The sequence below is a fragment of the Microcaecilia unicolor genome, chromosome 14 (assembly GCF_901765095.1).
Source record: "Microcaecilia unicolor chromosome 14, aMicUni1.1, whole genome shotgun sequence".
NCBI lineage: Eukaryota > Metazoa > Chordata > Amphibia > Gymnophiona > Siphonopidae > Microcaecilia > Microcaecilia unicolor.
This window is the reverse complement of record NC_044044.1, coordinates 47,249,638-47,270,012: the sequence shown is the minus strand read 5'-3', so window position 1 is coordinate 47,270,012 and position 20,375 is coordinate 47,249,638. Positions and strand designations below refer to the sequence as shown.

The following is a 20,375-nucleotide window of genomic DNA, read 5'->3' as shown; positions in this document are numbered from 1 at the left end:
AATTACATTTCTTTCAACATTTCCCTCTTCAGTTAGGTCAACGGCTTAATTATAAGACAATTATACAAAAGTGCAAGCAGTCCTTGTGGGTGAGTGCCTTCAGTTTTTCACTTCTAGCGCCTTGAAGTTCACTCCCATCTGAAATGCAATAAATTCGGCAGGACCCTGTTTAACCGTCCTGCATTGCTGCCTTATTCAGAGCACCAGACCCAACGCCATTTGGCATGCTGGGCTGTGGCTGTTTCACAAAAGCCTACTGCCACCAGTTTGGACTGGGATGCACTGGTAGAGATCTGGACAATGACACCGATATTGAAACAATAGAAGCTTCTGTACAGGATTGAGGTGCATCGGCAGAGTATTATATGTGAATCTTGATAGTGGAGGATTAAGCTCTGTTGGCACAACTGAGTGTAGATATGCATCATAGAGGGTGTCTTGGGTGTTTTTGTACAGCTCTGTGTACATCTAGTAACTCTATGGAAATGGAATAGCTTGGAGAGCTGCAGGTGAGTTGGGAGTGTCTCCATCGTAGAAAGGAGGTGACACTGCTGGTCAGAAATGAGGTGCTTTGACAGAGCTCTTCCACTTGCTTCACTCGATGCTGGTAGTCTCTCACTTTCCTGAGCACTGAAAATGTATTGGCTACACAAAGAAAACAGTCCTCCACGATGAAATGGCAGCAATGAGTTCAAACACAGATCTCAACTTCACCTTTTCCATTTCTCAACTGCTTGGAAAGGAAGGGCAACAAGTCTCATAGGTTGCAACAGTGTTTCCCTTGGACATGGTCCGGATTGCCGAGAAGAACACCAAATAGTCCTTGGTGAAGCAATTCTGCACCTTGAATCGTGCAAAGCTGTGAACACACAGCCCAGGCTGGGAGGACTGTGTGTGTCTCTGCAGCTTACAGAGAAGCGAATTCCTCGTCTATAAAAGGCATTACAATGTTCTCAGTGTGTTGAAAAGAGCTGCTCCGCTGGGATACACCAGGACAGCCTTTGGGGAGAAGGGTTGGGCTCTGCCCGGTGCTTAAGTGTCTCATCGGTCCAGTCGTTTGACCAGAGGAGGGGACGGAGGATAGTGCCGGACCGGCGGCACATCGTAGTGGCTGGGAATGTGACTGTTCTTAGGTGAATCGTAGTGGTTTGGGGGAAGGTTAGGCATGGAGTTGCTAGAACCTCCTTCAGCTCCTCCACTGCAACTCTCTAAAAAGAGACAAAGAAAGAAAATCAAGGTATTAGCGATTGGAAGTTGACACGCAAAGGACTTTTCCTAGCTTGAGTGTAAGGCCAGGCTAGAAGAGGATCAAACTCCCAAATCACACCGTAACTTTCACCAACGGATAATCATGAGAAGAGGACATGACAGTTCCTTGATTCATGGAGTTGTAATCTCGGGATCTGTCTGCTGGACCCAGTTAACGGAAAAACAAAGTCAAAATGGTCTAGAAAGACGGTTGAAAATCCTGGAGTACAGCAAAACATTCTAGTCTTTATCAATTCATCTTACAGTTGCCAACTGGATCTAGATTCACCTGGCAGGGTTGATCCATTCCTGGGTTTACCCCGTTGAATGCAGGGACTTCTAGTCTGCTTTTCTTAGGGAATGCAATGGGCAAATCAGAAATACAAGTCCCTGCATGCAACGGGGTAAACCCAGGACTCGCTCAACCCTGTCAGGTGAATCTGGATCCAGTTGGCAATCATAATACATCTGAATAGAATTAGTGCGCTGAACTCTGGAACCATCTTATCAGATACCAAGTTCACCACGATTGAACATTTTACAGCATACAAAATCTCACTTGATGCAGAGCTGCCAGGCTGTCCCAGTTCTTGGATGGAGAATTTTTGATCAGTCTCTGATTCTACCAGTGGTGTAGGAAGGGGGGGCGGTGGGGCGGTCCGCCCCGGGTGCACGCCGCTGGGAGGGGGGGGGGGTGTCGGCTTTGCTGGTTCCCTGCTTTCTTTGCCCCAGAACAGGTTACTTCCTGTTCCGGGGCAGAGAGAGCAGGGAACCAGCGGAGCCGACGCAGCTCCCAGCGACGACGTGCACTCGGGGCGGAGCGCCAGTGGTAAGAATGCGCTCCGAGAGGGGGGGGGGTGCGCCGTGCTGCACCCGGGGGGGGGGGGTGTGCAGCGGCAACCCACCCCGGGTGTCAGCCGCCCTCGCTACGCCACTGGATTCTACCCATTGAAATCAGTGCTACAAGTCACATAATGCACCAGGATGAGGTTGTCAGAAATCCAGGACTGGCCTAAAATTTTCCTTCCTGGAACTGGGTAGCTTGGAAGCTTTGCTTGATGTTGGGTTATAAAAGGCTGTGGGTTGTGCAGTGGACTTTAAACCAAGAGACCCAGTTTCTGAGCCCAATTTCATTGTTTTTTTTTAAATTATTATTGTGAGCCCTCAAGAAACAGAAAAATACCTACATTCCCTACATATATAAGTCACCTGCAAGCTTGACGATTATTTAAATGGTGTACATTCAGGTACAGCGGGATTTTTTCTGTTCCTGGAGGGCTCACAATTACAAAATAAAGTGGGTTTGGAACCTGGATTAAAGACCGCTGCACTAACCACTAGGCTACCCCTGTGCACTGCATTCCTTGTCCCTTGTTCTTTGACATTCATATGTTGGACATTCCAGTTTGCAAAATGGCTGCTGGACGTCCTCAGCACATGTACGTCCATCTCACATACGTTTTTGAACAGGAAGTCTTGACATATTTCCTGTTGGAAAATACGTGCGAAACGGATGTCCGTTTCGGATGTTATGAACTGGACGTCTTTTCGAAAATGCTCCTTTATATGTTTATATAAAATACCAGCAGGAAAGCAGTCAAAATCACGGATTAAATGTGGCAGCATAAATTTTACACTAGCTCATGCTCTGATGTAAATGTATGCAATGGAAGTACCCACAAAGGTTCTTACTTTATAACCAGGGGTGTAGCCAGAATTTTGGAGGGCCTGAGCCCAAGATATGTGGGCAGAAGAACCTCGCCCCGTCCCAAAAGTGATTTGGTCTCTCCTCTCGCCTGCATGACACAGGGTCTCTCAAACGTCCCTCCTCACCCGCATACCTTTTAAATAGTTGTTGCTCGCTGCCGGTGAAAATCTGCTAATACACACTGCTCTTGTTGGCGCCACAGCCTTCCCTCTGATGCAACTTCCTGCTTCCGCATAGGCGGGAATACGTCAGAGGGAAGGCTGTGGGGCCAGTGTGAGCAGTGTGTATCAGTCGCTGCTCGCTGTAGGCAAAGATCTGCTATTTACATGGTATGCAGGAGGGATAGATGTTGAGGGGGGGGGGGGGGGCTTGAGAATCCTTGCCAGCCACATCATAAGTGTGCTGCTACTGGGTGGGCTTGAGTCCAATGTGGGTGGGCCTGGCTCTGCCACTTTTTATAGCACATCTACACCCTTCGTGACTCTGCTTAACCTTCGCCCACTCTCTTCCCATGAACATGTCTATACCTGGGTCACATACAAGTACATGTGTTCTTGCCATAGCTTGTACTTGTAGGCATGGGGTGACTTTAAACAAGGCTTTTACCCCTGTATAACTGCATTCAAGAATGAAAAAGCCTTTGCAAAATTATCCCCAAGAGCAGTGGCGGACTGGAAAGCTCTCAGTGGAAAACTCTATTGTAAGGCTCTCTTGAAACGTCACTACGCAGCTGTCCAGCTTACTGACCTCTCAGTTCATTTAGTGTAGACCAGGCTTCCGTTTCACCTTCGTTCTCTGAACTCTTAGTGGAACATTCAAAGAGGCCGGTCTCGGCGTAGGACATCTCCCGATGCACTGGGGACTTCATTTCCATGTAGCTGCCTTCCGACATCTTGGTGAGCAGCATGGGCAGGTCCTTGATGGTGGCGTAGGGGTTTTCGCTGTTCAGTGAGCACTCACTGGTGCTGAGGGTTGAGTCTTTAGCGTAATCTGGGAAAAGCAAGAAAAGGCAATTTATGAGGTTCTCCGCGATGGTCTGGTTTCTCAGCTGTGGCTCTCAGGTGAATATTATTTGGAAAACAGTACCTTCGTTCTCCCCTCCACCTGATAATTCTCACGTAGACAAAGCAAAGCCAAGACCTTGTTAGACTCTGAAACAAATATTTTGTGAATTTCCTTACCTTTGGTGTAGTATTTCCCTGAACTGTTGCTGTAACTGTAACTCCTGTCCATCCTCATTCCCCCTGCAAACAGAGCCAGAAATTGAAAAGTGAGGTGTGGAACTGAAAATTGGCATTGTGGAAAGGAGAGGCGCTTAGATCACGTGGGCAACCAAGGTCCTTGAAGGCCACAACCCAATCAGGTTTTCAAGATTTCCACAACGAATATGCATGAAATCTATTTACGCACAATGGAAGTTAGTACATGCAAATCAATCTCATGCTCATTTATTATGGAAATCTTGAAAACCCAACTGGGTTGTAGCCCTCAAGGACTGTGGTTGCCCACCACTGGCTTAGATATTATGGTAAACAAATCAGAAAAAGTGTGTCCTCCACACACACTAAATGAAGGCAAATTGGTTTACTGCAGGTAGAGGCTGACCAAATTTCATTTCCTCACCCTCCAACCCAACAGGCCCTCTCCAGGCCTACCTTGTAAAGAGCCTGGTGGTGTAGTGGTGTCTTTAGGGCAGGAGCATCTTGAATTCCTTCTGTCCCCTTCCTCCACACTGAAAAAATGGCGGCTGCGACTTCCCACGGCAGCTCACGAGACTGCTGCAGGAGGTCACGGTTACCATTTTGGAACTGAGAATGGCCTGAGCTGCTCATAAGAACATATGGGTCAGACTAATGGTCCAACCAGCCCAGCATCCTTTTTTCCAAACAGTGGCCAAGCCATGTCACAAGTACCTGGCAAAAACTCAAATCGTGGCAACATTCCATACTATAAATCCCAGGTCAAGCAGTTGCTTCCTATGTCTGTCTCAATAGGTCAGACCATTTACAATTCCAAAATGGTGACCACGACCTTCCATGGAAGTCTCTAGGCTGCATTGGAAAGTCACAGCTGATATTTCTTCAGTGCAGCAGATGGGAGCAGGGCCTTTACAAGGTAGGCCCAAGGAGGGCATAGTGGGGAGGGGGGAAGAAGGATGAGGAGGACAGAGTGGTGGGTGGCCCAGAAGGGGGGGATGTGTTTTGTCAGGGGGGATGGGGGAGATTGACCTGCAGTGGAGGTGGTGCCAGTGGAGGTGGCGGAGGCAGGTGGGAACAGGGCTACAGTTTTGGTTCCAGTTGCAAATGAAATTCAGTTGTGGATTTCGGCAGTGGATTCGGTTTGGGACAGAACTGGAACTGCTGGTTTTAGTCAGCCTCTAGCTGCAGGGGACTAGATATTAGGGATGGGCAGCCAGAAATTTTTCATTTTGTGTCATTTCCCATGTCATTTAGAAGAATATTCATGTTGTTTGGAGGGTCCTCCTCCCACCTTGTGTCATCATGGGAGATGACATAACATGAAAAATCCTGGCTTCCCTGCTCCCTTGATCTAAGCCCCCCCCCCCTACCTTGGGCCTATTTTTCTGGTGGTCTAGTGGGGTCTGTTGGGGCAGGAATGATTCCGACCTGCTTCTGCCCATGGTCATGGCCACATCCAATATGGCAGTCACAACCTTTCTCATGGTCTCCATAGTTATAAAGAATTGCCCATCCCTACTGGATATATTGCAATTGGAACAGGGGTACAGAGGACTAGAGGGCTCAGAGGATGGGTGAAAGGATTTAGCCAGTCTACCTGATAACAGAGCCTTGCTTCTGTAGGACTGGATGATTCCGTTTCTGTGCTGGTCTTGGTTGTTCCTTACCTAGTTCTTTGTGATTTAGAGGTGCGCCATGGTGCTTCCAGTCTGCCGGCAGCGTGGCATTGCAGTCAGGTCCGTAAGGGCCCATCCTCTCCCTCTCCGCATTCTTTATATTGGAGAAAAGCTGATTACAGGTCATCTGTCACAAAAAGGTATCATTAGGAGGATCCCTGCCCTGGCCTGGAACGGACTACTGCCATGATTTGGGTTCCCCATCGCTAGGAGACTAACCTATGTCTCTCTTGTCACAAAAGGAAAGGGTAGAAAGATGTTTCTTGGGAATCTTTATCTGGTTGGCGAGTAAAGGACAAAGAAGTGATTAATCCCTCATACATTTCATTTACTTTCCCATAGTGTTGTTCATTTTGGTGGCCTGATGCTGAAGTTCACCATCAAGACATTGCTACCTCGGTTACCTTACTATTACAAATTGATGGACGATAGGAATCACCCTACTGTAATTTTACCAAATACCAACTGATTCCTAATCATAATACATGATAAAGCTCCCCCCCCCCCCAATTTTTTTCTTTTTACACTTCAAATATTTCAGTGCTAAGACAGAAGGAAAAAGACCTCAGTGGCTCTCATGGTTCCTTAATAATGAGACCATGGAACAACCTTACATTCAAACCATCATCATCGGTCATAAAACCTTCTTTATTTCTTCCATATATTCCACTAGTGCAATGTGTAACACCTTCAATATTGATATAAATAGTGAATAATTTCCCCATATATTCATAAACCAATAATATAACATGGTTCAGTTTCTTTAATCATAAGCCTCATAACTAAATCACTTATCTTTATAGACTACTGCTCTCAAGCTCAACGGAGTTGTCCATCTCACCAATAACGGCTTCCTCGGGAGCAAAACCGTCCACTCTATAACATTAGACTGGAGAGCTGCAACAACCCGCTGCAAAGCAGTGTGATTTCGTAATTTTGATTACTGAAAGTTTAGCGGATGCTTTTTCATCACTACATTCAAATATGGCACTTATGATGATGAAAAAACCCTTGGTCACCTCCCACCAAGAGCCTTTCCGATCCATAACACTGATTCCCATCCCGTCCAGAAGAAATGTATAGTCAGTTAATGTTCGGTGACTTAAGTCCTGCATGCAAGGCTGTTTCATCGGACCTTACCTTCACAGAATTCAGCCTCTCCTGATTGTTGGGGATGTTGGGAGGGGGTGGGGTGGGACCGCACTGTGTCAGCGTGTGATAACTTGGGTTTGAATAATAGTGCAAATGACTCGGAGGAACATCTGAACAAAGAGAGAAAGAAAAGATGATGTAATGAATAACAGCAACGTTTTTACTCATGATTGCCATCAGGTTGTAAAGCCACTGTCCCTTCACTATTGGCAAGTGCAATAATTTCACTTGTGTTTAGGTGGTCCCCTCAGTAGCCAGACGGTAATGGTTTCTCTCTGGATGCTCTTAAGACTGATTTACTCATCCTGATGCAAAGGTTAGCCCCATGGAATGAACAGTGCCCGTGAAGCAAGGGAACACTACTACTACTACTACTTATCACTTCTATAGCGCTACAAGGCATACGCTGCGCTACACACCATACATGAAAAGACAGTCCCTGCTCAAAGAGCTCACAATATAAATATGGATTGTTGCTAGTGGAATAGTAACATTCCATGTAGAATCTCCAATGGTGGCAACATTCCATGTTCCACTGCACTAACCACTAGGCTACTCCTCCACTAGCAACGTTCCATCTAGAAGCCTGCCCTTGCAGATCAGCAACGCGGCCGCGCAGGCTTCTGTTTCTGTGAGTCTGATGTCAGACTCACAGAAACAGAAGCCTGCGCGGCCGCGTTGCTGATCTGCAAGGGCAGGCTTCTACATTACTACTACTAATCACTTCTATAGCGCTACAAGGCATATGCAGCGCTGTACACCGTACATGAAAAGACAGTCCCTGCTCAATCTAAATAGGACAGACAAACAGGCAGAACAAGCCACTCAATGCAGAGCCAATGCAAGGGTATTAGGCACCCTGTGCAAACCATCAGCTTTATACCACTTCGTCCTAATTAACTTTTAGACTCCTTGCAACCCCTCCCCCCCCCCACCACCACCCTGCCCTGACACCTCTCCTTCCAGAATAATCTGGGTAAATGGGCTATTTGGAAACTGCCCACCCTCCCCAGGGGCGTATCTGAAACTCGGCGGTAGCGGGGGCCAAAGCCAGAGTGCGGGGGCACATTATAGCCCCCCCCAGCCGCCGCCGCCATTTACGACCCCCCCCTGTCGCCATGGGTACCTTTGCTGGTGGGGGACCCCAACCCCCACCAGCCGAGGTCCGCTTCCTCCTGCCGCTGCGAGGTTTTTTAAGTTCTTCATCGGGATTCGTCCTCCGTCACTCTGTGCTGCTGTTCAAAGAAGCTGCTAGCTGAATGCAGTTTCGGACTGAGTCTGACGTCGCTGCTGCACGTTGTACATGAGTCTGACGTCCTGCACATACAACATGCAGCAGCGACGTCAGACTCAGTCCGAAACTGCATTCAGCTAGCAGCTTCTTTGAACAGCAGCACAGAGTGACGGAGGACGAATCCCGATGAAGAACTTAAAAAACCTCGCAGCGGCAGGAGGAAGCGGACCTCGGCTGGTGGGGGTTGGGGTCCCCCACCAGCAAAGGTACCCACGGCGGCAGTAGGGGGGTCCAGGGCGAAATCTGCGGGGGCCCAGGCCCCTGTGGCCCCACGCAGATACGCCCCTGACCCTCCCTACTGGTAAAAGTACTTCCTGTTGTTTCGTTAAGTTTTTGTGGTTCTCAGGCGCTGTTGCTTTACTCTATGGATGGTCTTTGGTGCCCCACAGAAGCCGCCTGCCCTACGTGATTTCCTAGACCTGCCTAATGGTTAGGTCAACCCTGAATCAGTGTCTCACACTTTGACCACAAGGAAGTGCTCTCGGGTTTCCCCATCCTTCAAGTAATGAGGATCAGAAATTGACTTGCAAGTAAAGCCAAATTTAATAAAATCCCAACTTCTCACCTGGCACAGCATACTCCGAGTTCACCATTCTCCCAGATGCGTACGTCCCGGCGAGGTTTCGTCTCTCTTTGCCCTTCTGCCAGTGCCGGTAATACAGAAACAGAACAAGCAGCACCACCACCGCTATCACCAGGACAATGATGCCGACGATGGCTCCCATGGAGTTGCTTTCAGCCGATAGTGCTGGAACCGTGGTGAACAGTCTGTCAACTGAAGAAGACAGAATGTACGTGAACTACACTGTATTGCTCTGCAGACGCATATAATCAATAAACAAGTGACACATATTAAGGGTCATTATTTGACCTCAAATTTGGAGGGCAGGGGTGAGGTTTACATCGTGAGTGCCATTGCCGAAGGGTTAGAACGCAAGGTTTGCCTTTTTGTGGATAATGTCAAGATTTGTAACCGATTGGACAACTCAGAGGGAGTGGTAAACATGAAAATGAATCTGCAAAAGTTAGAAGAATGCAAAGAAGTGCAGAGTGATGCACTTAGGGAGTAGAAATCCAAGGGAGTTGTACGTGCTAAGAGGTGAAAGTCTGATATGCACAGATAGGGACCTTGGGGTGATAGTATCTGAGGATCTGAAGGTGATGAAACAGTATGACAAGGTGGTGGCTGTAGCCAGAAGGATGCTGAGAGAGGCATAACCAGCAGAAGAAAGGAGGTGTTGATGCCCCTGTACAAGTAGCTGGTGAGGCCACACTCGGAGCATTGTGTTCAGTTTTGGAGGCCATATCTTGCTAACGATGTGAGAAGGCTTGAAGCGGTCCAGAGGAAGGTGACAAAAATGGTATGAGGCTTGCACCAAAGACATATGAGAAGAGACTGGAAGACCTGAATATGTATACCCTAGAGGAGAGGAGGGACAGGGGAGATATGCTACAGACGTTTAAATACTTGAAAGGTATTAATATAGAAACAAATCTTTTCCAGAGAAGAGAAAATGGTAAAACTAGAGGACATGAATTGAGGTTAAGGGGTGGTCGACAAGAGTAATGTCAGAAATTTCTTTTTCACGGAGAGGGTGGTTGATGCCTTCTGAGGCAGGTGGTGGAGAAACAAATGGTGGCAGAAGTCAAAAAGGCATGGGATGAACACAGAGGATCTCTAATTAGAAAATGAATGGTATAAGAAACAAAATTTAAATGTCAAGTGGTGCTTAGTTGGCAACTCTGGCTGTAAAAGCTAGGGCTGGTGGTGGGCTGGCTTGTATGGTCTATGTCCCACATATAGCAATGTAGTTTAAGATGTGCTGCAGAGGGCTTTGATGAGACAGTGCCAGGCAGACTTTTATGGTCTATGTCCCACAAATGACAGATTCGGATAGGCTGGAGTGGGCTTTGACGGCAACTCCAGTAGTCGGAACATAAGGACAGAGCTGGGTGGACTTTTATGGTCTATGTGCCAGAAACACCAAAGAAAGACCATGATCCCGTATTTAATCTCACGTTCATTGCTGATTTATTCTTGAATTGATCATGAATGTGACTCTACTGGATGGACCATTCAGTCCTTATCTGCCGTCACTTACTATGTTACATGTCTGAGCACAGAACTACACTGAGCTTGGAACTCACTGGCTCCAGTCTTTACTTGGTCACTGACTCTGTGTGATCTTGGGCACAGGGCAGCCATTTTGAACTGGATGAGAACAGCAGAGAAAGTCCACAGCAGAGAGAGTCTACAAAGGGGCCAATTTTCAAATTGCATTGGGACAAATTCTATGCAAACTTACTGTCCAGGGGCTTTGCAACAGTTTTCAAACTGAAAGCATGCATGTATTTTTGCTTAGAAGCTTGTTGTGGGTGTACAACTACCTGTGGAAACATTGTACACCTGCTTTTTCCATGGGTCGATTTTTGCGGGAAAATTAAGTATGTACGAGGTACATAAAAATACCCAAGTTGAGGAATAATGCAAATACTCCAGCTTCAGGAAGGAAGGATAATTTTCATAGAGCCACTTAGAATGGGTAGTGTGCTTTTCCCCCATGAAAATCATTTCAGAAATTGCAATCAAAATATATTCCATTAAGGCCCTCTTTGAGGGATGAGCAGGTTGTTCAGAACATCAGCTGATAGGAAAAAATGTCATCTTCCATTTCCCTCCACTCACCTTTCTCACAGCGAGCGCCATCCCATCCAGGCCCACACTGGCAATGACCTGTCACATGGTTGCAGGTCCCATTATTGAGGCATTCACAGATGTGAAGGCAGCCGAGTCCGAAGGTTCTGGAGGGACATCCTGTGAGATACATAAGAAATTAGAAGGCTGGGTGTGGCAGAGGCATCCAAAAACACACAGGAGCTCTACAAGTCCGTAAAAACAACCAATCTAATAAACCAGTGTTGGTTAATGAGAGGGAGTAATAAGAATCCAGGTGCTGTAAAATTGGTAATTTGGTATTTTCTTAGTGGTGAAACAAATGTTGCATTGGTATACTGGAGCATTCAAGCTTACCGAGAATTCTCAAAATACTCATTGACTTATCAAGGTCCCCAAAATAATCTTGAGCTTTCTTGGATTCTCAATGGATCCTTAAGGTCCCAAATAATTCTCAGATATCCTTAGTGGGTTCTCATAGTTCTCTGTGTGGTCTTCATGTTTTTAAGGTCCCTATTGTGCTCTTAGGGGTTTTTGTGAATCTAAAGGCTCCATAGAGTTTGATTGATTGTTTCAAACATAGGATGGGGGTCAACTGTCTGATCACTCTCTATTTCTTTGCTATCCCTCCATACTCTTCACTCATCACCAGGCCCTTCTTCGTTCACTTCTCATTTATGCCTGGATATTTCATGCCACTCTGCTTTCTCAAACCTGGGTCATTCCCTTTTCAATTCATTGCCTCTATACCTCTATTAAGAATCCTTGAGCTCAATATTCAGCCAGTGGTGAGCAGGGTTTTGCTGACTACTGCCGGCATTAAATCCAGAAATTCAATAATGTCTGGGCATCAGCATTGAATTTCTGGGTTTCTGGAGCCGGCTAATGCATATCCGGTTAAGTGTGATATTTAGCCATGTGGCATCACATAAAGATGGACCGACTTTTATGCAGTCCTATTTTAACCTGCCTGAGTATCGGCTCTTAACCGGCCAAGTGCCGACTTCACCCCAAAATAACCGGTTTTCAGTTTGGCACTAACCGCTTTTTTAAGTGGCACTAAGCTGCCGAAAATTAGCAGGTAGCCCTGAAAAGATGATTTAACCAGCCAGGAGCCATTTCTGACCAGTTAAATCACTTTGAATATTGACACCCTCCCCCCACCCTATTTCCAAGATTTACAGCCTGGTTGTTCTAGCTTTCCTTGCTCTGGGTCTTGGGAAACAGAACAGGGATGGTGCTCCCATTCTATCTCTACTTCTTCCTTCTCTTTTTATGGATGCAGCCGTTACTTTTTTCTCTTTTAATTGTGCAACACTCTGATGACCTGCTAGCAAATGTTACTAACAAATAAATGTTCCATGAAACATACCACGGCATAGTTTGGTTCTGGTTCGAAGGATCACTGTCAACGGTTTCAGTGTATCTGTGACTATGCAGAGGACAGGTTTCCCTACATCTCCCTACAACCAAGGAATATGAACCACATCTCCCAACCAGAGTGTGCTCCCATTGACTGGGTCTACCACTAGTTAGTCTGAAACCTAGCGCTTAGGTTGTACATAGTTCACAGTCTCCTACTCAGCTACTAAGTAACTAAAATGTTCCACGAAGGTCATGAGAAGAAACACTTTAAAAGGAATCTGAGGCTATGGTAGTCTTTCTTCACGTTAGTAGGAGGTCGTCGCTTACTTATTTCACAGTGAGTGCCGAGGTACCCGGGACGACAAGAACACGCCCCAGTCTTGGGATCACATGCTGCTTCATTCTGACATTTACACTGGTGGGAACAGTTCTCGCCATAAAATCCCAAAAGGCAGCCTGCAGAGAACAAGGAGGCAGATCAAGCAGGGAGCCAAGAAAATATCTCCAACTGACCACACTGCTGGACTTTTGGAAATCTCATGTTTTGGGTATGTTTTATTTATTTAAGGTTATGTTATCAGAAGAAAACTGAGCCAAAAGGGGTGTGAGAAGCAGAGTACATGGAGTCACAACAGAAGAGGAAATAGTAAATAAAGGGGTTAATTAATAAATAAGCCTTCAGGTACCAGGTATTTCTAAGATGCGCTGTAGGCGGTTAGCGGTTTTAACGTGCGTTAATGGTTTAAACGCATTAAACACTAACGTGCCCATAGAAATGTGCATTAGCGTTTAATGTGCCTTAACTTTAGAGGTGTGTTAAAAACACTAACGCAGCTTAGCAAACATACCCCTAAGGCTGTTTGGGAACCCCCTTTTAGTACATGTTGATTTCAGCACCATGGCCAGTTCACAGGGTACCAGTTTCACAGTTCTGAATGAACTGCCCTTGATCTTCTCTCCCTTCCTTTCATCCAAGCCTGGCTAGCCATGTAGGCAGGTAATTTTTTTTTAACAAGGAGCCTGATCTATAAAGAATACTAGTGTAACAGTTGAAATATGCATCAGCATGTACACCATCCTTACACTCTATGCTCATACCTAAATCTTGGAGATAAAGGTTAACCTTACAGTATTCTACAAGTCACTCATGTAAGAGGGAATTCCACCCAAGATCCACTCATGCATACACCCCCCTTGCAAATAACAGGCTATGTAAGATATGCATATATTTATACAATATTTACAGAATAGCACTTAGGTGGAATTTGGCATTTCTATGCGCATGGGGGAGGGGGGATGAGAGTTCCACAACCAGGACTGGACTGCATCACATGCTACTACTACTACTATTTAGCATTTCTATAGTGCTACAAACCGTATGCAGCGCTGCACAAACATAGAAGAAAGACAGTCTCTGCTCAAAGAGCTTACAATCTAGTAGACAAAAAATTAAGCAAACAAATCAATTAATGTGTACAGGAAAGAGGAGAGGAGGGTATGTGGAGGTGAGAGGAAAGAGGAGAGGAGGGTAGGTGGAGGCGAGTGGATACAAGTGGTTACGAGTCAAAAGCAATGTTAAAGAGGTGGGCTTTCAATCTAGATTTAAAGATGGTCAAGGATGGGGCAACACGTAGGGGCTCAGGAAGTCTATACCAGGCATAGGGCGCAGCAAGACAGAAGGAGAAGGAAACAGATAAGAAAGATTTATCCAGGGAACAGAGTGCACGGGAAGGGGTGTAGGGAAGGATGAGTGTGGAGAGATACTGGGGAGCAGCAGAGTGAGTACATTTATAGGTTAGTAGAAGAAGTTTGAACAGGATGCGAAAATGGATAGGGAGCCAGTGAAGCGACTTGAGGAGAGGGGTAGTATGAGTAAAGCGACCCTGGCGGAAGACGAGATGGGCAGCAGAGTTTTGAACCGACTGGAGAGGGGAGAGGTGACTAAGTGGGATGCCAGCAAGAAGCAGATTGCAGTAGTCTAAACGAGAGGTGACAAGGGTGTGGATGAGGGTTTTGGTAGAGTGCTCGGAAAGAAAGGGGCGGATTTTACGGATGTTGTAAAGAAAGAAACGACAGGTCTTGGCGATCTGCTGGATATGAGCAGAGAAGGAGAGAGAAGAGTCAAAGATGACCCCAAGGTTTCCAGCTGAGGAGACAGGGAGAATGAGAGAGCCATCAACAGAAATAGAAAACGGGGGGAGTGGGGAGGTGGGTTTGGGGGGGAAAAATGAGAAGCTTGGTTTTGGTCATGTTTAATTTCAGGTGGTGTCGAGACATCCAGACAGCAATGTCAGACAAGCATGCTGAAACTTTGGTTTGAATGCAAGGTGAGATATCAGGGGTAGAAAGGTAGATTTGGGAGTCATCAGCATAGAGATGGTAGGAAAAGCCATGGGATGAGATTAATGAACCAAGGGAAGAAGTGTAGATAGAAAAGAGGAGGGGACCAAGAACAGAACCACTTGTAACCACTCGCCTCCACCTACCCTCCTCTCTTCCTTCCCGTTCACATTAATTGATTTGATTTGCTTACTTTATTTATTTTTTGTCTATTAGATTGTAAGCTCTTTGAGCAGGGACTGTCTTTCTTCTATGTTTGTGCAACGCTGCGTACGCCTTGTAGCGCTATAGAAATGCTAAATAGTAGTAGTAGTAGTAGTAACCCTGAGGTACGCCGACAGGCAGAGGGATGCTCTTCTGAAAGGTCTTGAAATTTAGAATGGTGCTACTCTGTGTCCTTCCTCCTCAGAGCTGAGGAATTCTCAATCTCCCTATCCAGTCTCCCAGAAAGCGGACAGCATGGCGACTAGCCCAATACATTTACTCTGAGCTCAGGTGGAAACTACATCAAAAACCTAAATAACTTGCAGGAAAAAACTATACAAGGAGAACATGAAAAAACTGATTCTGAGCTACAGAATTTAGCTGTACTTTATCCTTGAGCCAGGGCCACTGGAATCTTACAGTGACAAAAAACACTAAGCATTTTTTTAAAGGTTTCTCTTCAGATTTAAGAAGCATTCTTATCTGCCACTAGCTGGATAGAGCAGCAGGCTAAGACCCAGGGAAGCCAGGCTCAAGCCCTACTGCTGCTCCTTGTGATCTTAGACAAGTCAGAACCCCTCCACCGCCTCAGGTACAGACTTAGGTCGTGAGCACTCCAAGGACAGGGAAACACCTCCTGTACCAGAATGTAAATCAACTAGAGCTCAAATCATATCCAAAGTTTATATCTGTTTGGTAGCTTTGCCAATTGAGCTTGGTTCTAGACCAGGGGTTCTCAACCTAGTTTTCAAGATATCCACAATGAATATGTATCAGTTAAATTCGCATGCACCACCTCCATTGTCATGCAAGTGATGTCTGGGTTCTCTGCCCTTTGGGGAACAGAAGTGGAGGAGATACGTGAGGGAGGAGGAGGAAAGGAATACGGAAAGAGGAAAAGCGGGAAAATGGAAGAGAAAGACAGTGAGAAGAAGAAGGGATGGGAAAAACAGGATGCAACATTAAAAAGCAGACTTGCAAGGGAATGGAATACGATCCTACCTTGAGAGCAGTAACGTCCGCTCCATCCTGGGGGGCAGGAGCACTCCCCCTGGGTGGGGTCACACTTCCCTTCATTCTGACAGTGGCAACGCTGAACGCAACCTGCTCCCCAGAAATCTGCAGGACAGGCTGGAGGAGATGGCAGAAGAGTCAGTGAACCATTCAAACCAAAATCAGCAATGTTAGATTACGACAGCTGGAACAGTTAGCCAATAATCGACTCTGTTGTTGTCCTATAAAATTCAAATCAATCTTAAAATGTTACAAATATACTATTTAACAACCCTTTCCCTCCATGTTCGACTCCTCACCTGTACAGCCTAACAAAGCTAATAGATATTTAACATCAGCAACGGTTCACTCCAAGTTAAAGTACGTCATCCAGGGTGGCCACATTTCCCACTCTGAATCCTTGCCAAAGTGGCCCCCACCAGGTCATTCACTTCTGGACTTCTCCTGCACAGTAGAGGCATGCCCTCTGGCGCCGTCTCCCCTCCACCCTCTCCCCAGGATAGGCACTTACTTTGAGTGCACTCGCTTCCCATCCACCCTGGGAAACAGCTACAGGAGCCGTCCACAGGGTCACAGCTGGAATGGTTGGAGCACTTACACGTCCCAATGCATTTTTTGCCATACCGGCCAGGCGGGCAAGCTGCAACAAGAAAGAATAACCAGGAGTCAGCCCCTCACTCTTTTACAGCAAACAGAAGTGTTCTCCCAATAAAGCACATCTGAAAACACTAGGAAACCCCTTCTCCAATCTCTTATCATTTTCCACTTAAGACTACTGCAACCGGCACTTCACAGGTCTCCCACCAAACCAACTTTCTCCTCTACGGTGATGCAATGTCAGTTTGCTCCTGCCTTTTGGTAGGAAAAGTGCTCATTCCACATGTATTTCAAAACATCTGTTTAAATTCAGCTGCATAGTTGCTATTCCTCCAGTGTTGTCATGACCATGTAACTCCTGAAGTCACTACATTGGTTTCCTATGTAGTTGAAATGTCATAAGTACATAAGTATTGCCATACTGGGAAAGACCAAAGGTCCATCGAGCCCAGCATCCTGTTTCCAACAGTGGCCAATCCAGGTCACAGATACCCGGCAAGATCCCCAAAAATGTGCAAAACATTTTTTACTGCTTATCCCAGAAATAGTGGATTTTCCCCAAGACCATTTAATAACGGTCTATGGGACTTTTCCTTTAGGAAGCCGTCCAAACCTTTTTTAAACTCCGCTAAGCTAATCGCCTTTACCACATTCTCTGGCAACGAATTCCAGCGTTTAATTACACGTTGAGTGAAGAAAAAGTTTCTCCGATTCGTTGTAAATTTACTACATTGTGGCTTCATCGCATGCCCCCTAGTCCTAGTATTTTTGGAAAGCGTGAACAGACGCTTCACATCTACCCATTCAACTCCACTCATTATTTTATAGACTTCCTTACCTTCAGTGCCTTCATCCTGAAGCTCCTCATTAACACCTCTCTTACCTCCCTATGCACCCCTCTTTGTGAACTCCGTTCTTTGGGCAAGCTGCTTATTTCTGTGCCCCTGCTCTGTCACCAACTTCCGAATTCATGCGCTTTCACCGTGCTGCACCATATGCCTAGACCAGCCTCTCTGAGCTGCTGTATCATGCTCCCCCTCTTATTTTGAATCTTGGCTCTCCCTGCTCATTGCTTTGTTGATTTCAACATTATTCATTTCTATGTAGATATATTCTGAAGCACATAAGCACCGCCATACTGGGAAAAGACCAAGGGTCCATCAAGCCCAGCATCCTGTCTCTGACAGCGGCCAATCCAGGCTTCAAGAACCCGGCAACCCCCCCCCCCCCAAAAAAAAAATGTAATAATGTTCAATGGACTTTTCCTTCAGGAATCTGTCTAAACCCCCCTTAAACTCCATAAGGCCAGCTGCTGTCACTACATTCTCCGGCAACGAGTTCCAGAGTCCAACTACACACTGAGTAAAGAAAAACTTTCTCCTCTTTGTTTAAATCTACCATATTCTAGCTTCACCTTGTGTCCCCTGGTTTTGTTGTTGTTTGAAAGTGTAAACAAACGCTTCACATCTGTCCACTCTACTCCGCTCATTATCTTGGAGACTTCTATCATATCACCCCTCAGCCACCTTTTCTCCAAGCTGAAGAGCCCTAACCTTCTCAGCCTTTCCTCATAGGGAAGTCGTTCCATCCCTTTTATCATTTTCATCGCCCTTCTCTGCACCTTCTCCAATTCCTTTATATCTGAAGTCTGTTCTGTATCTTGTTTGGGTGTCCTGAGAAGGAACTTTCTCTTAGGTGCATCTGTACAGTGCTACATTTGTCTAGTAGCACCTGGCCAGCAGTAGTGATAGTGTTAAGGACAGAAGGTCCTCATCCTAGCTTCATTTCTAGATCCTACAAAGGATTAGGGCAGGAGTTCTCAATCCAGTCCTCAGGACATACCCACCCAGTCAGGTTTTCATGATATCCATAGATTTGCATACAATGGAGTCAATACATGCAAATTTAACTCATGCATATTCGTGAAAACCAGACTGGCTGGATGTGTCGTGACGACTGAGTTGAGAATCTCTGGATTAGTGGTAGTGTTTAAGCAAGCTCTCACCCGGGGCAATAATTCTTGTTAGCAGAACTTTATGCTTCTAAGAAAGTCTTTTCAGACTTCCAGCTTACTTCCAGTAGAAGCCATCTTGTATAACAAGTCTTCCATGGGGTATCTTTTTATGGCAAGTAATTCTCCCCATATGACAGTATCTGTTCCCAGCACCCTGTGTCCCCTCCTATGGTGACCTGAGCACGTGTGGTGGGAGAGAACGCGGTAATTACTGAACTTACTGTGTTGGCAGGTTGGCCCTTGGTACCCAGGTGCACAGATACAGGTGCCATCCTCAGGCAGACATGTGGCTCCATTCTTGCAGACGCAGGTCATGTTGCAGTGATGTCCCCAGTGCCCTTCCTCGCAGGGCAGATTACAGTGCACGCCTAGGAAATCAACAGGTAGGGGGAGTGTGAGCAAGAGACACACACATAGGGGGAGGGGTTGGGGAGGAGGAGAGAGAGATACATAGGGACCAGTATGGGAGGGAAAAGAGACCCATACACAGATGGAGTGAGGGAAGAGAGATGCAGAGATAGAGACAGAGAAAAAAAGCGGAGAGACATTAGAGGTGAGAGACTTGTTAGACGAGTCACCGAACCCCGGATTCTATTTGATGCTTGTTCCAAATAGGAAATAGGAAGTTTAGAACCGGAAAAGTGCGGTGTTGAGCCAAGAGAAAAACAGCAGGGGATCTAAGAGGAGGATGTTGTCATCTCACTCATGCTGCGGACCTCAAGGTGTCTTTACAACAGAACTGTTCAGTGGAGGAGTGGCCTAGTGGTTACGGTGGTGGACTCTGGTCTTGGGAAACTGAGGAACTGAGTTCGATTCCCACTTCAGGCACAGGCAGCTCCTTGTGACTCTGGGCAAGTCACTTAACCCTCCATTGCCCCATGTAAGCCGCATTGAGCCTGCCATGAGTGGGAAAGCGCGGGGTACAAATGTAACAAAAATAAAATAGATACTATTAGAGATTCTACATGGAATGTTGCTACTATTGGAGATTCTACATGGAATGTTGCTATTCCACTAGCAACATTCCATGTAGAAGGCTGCGCAGGCTTCTGTTTCTGTAAGTCTGACGTCAGACTCACAGAAGCAGAAGCCTGCGCGGCCACATTGGTGATCTGCAAGGGCCGACATCTACATGGAATGTTGCTACTATTGGAGATTCTACATGGAATGTTGCTATTCCACTAGCAACATTCCATGTAGAAGGCTGCGCAGGCTTCTGTTTCTGTGAGTCTGACGTCAGACTCACAGAAGCAGAAGCCTGCGCGGCCACATTGGTGATCTGCAAGGGCCGACTTCTACATGGAATGTTGCTAGTGGAATAGCAACAGTGGAGGAGTGGCCTAGTGGTTAGGGTGGTGGACTTCAGGCACAGGCAGCTCCTTGTGACTCTGGGCAAGTCACTTAACCCTCCATTGCCCCATGTAAGCCGCATTGCGCCTGCCATGAGTGGGAAAGCGCGGGGTACAAATGTAACAAAAAAAAAAGGAAGTGAGATATGGTGGTGGACATGGACATTATTTGTATAAAGGGCTGAGATACAGAATTTCCAGCAATTTGATCATGATCAGAGTTGCCAATTCGCAGTCCTTTGGTATAACTATACTAACCGTTGAGCCTGTAAAAACGGGCTAGTAAAGGAAGGGGGGGGGTTTGAAAGGCCCCCCCCCCCCGGATAGGTTGCCGCCGCCGCCCCTCCCCCCCGGAGTCCCCTCCGCCACCCCTCCACCCGGGCCGGGTACCTGGCTTCACTATTCAAACCGCCGGAACGCAGCACACAGCTCATCTGAGCTGCCGTCGGCCTTCCTTCTTCTCTGCGTTTGTCCCGCCCTCGTGTGATGTAACGTCGGCGAGGGTGGGACACAGGCAGGTAAGGAAGGCCAACGGCAGCTC

At 46.6% G+C, this 20,375-nt stretch overlaps 1 protein-coding gene across 2 annotated transcripts in view; it reads right to left on the bottom strand.

Annotated features, from left to right (window-relative positions):
- Window positions 1–886: 886 nt before the first annotated feature.
- PEAR1 (platelet endothelial aggregation receptor 1) overlaps window positions 887–20,375 on the bottom strand; it is a 106,689-nt gene continuing 87,200 nt past the window's right edge. For both annotated transcript variants that reach the window (XM_030187966.1, XM_030187965.1), the window contains exons 14-24: window positions 18,707–18,853; window positions 16,386–16,514; window positions 15,863–15,991; window positions 12,644–12,772; window positions 10,964–11,092; window positions 8,843–9,052; window positions 6,972–7,093; window positions 5,823–5,958; window positions 4,138–4,200; window positions 3,704–3,946; window positions 887–1,208 (exon numbers count right to left, since the gene is read on the bottom strand). In XM_030187966.1, coding sequence (XP_030043826.1) covers window positions 1,042–1,208; window positions 3,704–3,946; window positions 4,138–4,200; window positions 5,823–5,958; window positions 6,972–7,093; window positions 8,843–9,052; window positions 10,964–11,092; window positions 12,644–12,772; window positions 15,863–15,991; window positions 16,386–16,514; window positions 18,707–18,853 — 1,604 coding nt within the window. In that variant the 3' untranslated portion in view covers window positions 887–1,041. The remainder of the gene's footprint in view (window positions 1,209–3,703; window positions 3,947–4,137; window positions 4,201–5,822; window positions 5,959–6,971; window positions 7,094–8,842; window positions 9,053–10,963; window positions 11,093–12,643; window positions 12,773–15,862; window positions 15,992–16,385; window positions 16,515–18,706; window positions 18,854–20,375) is intronic.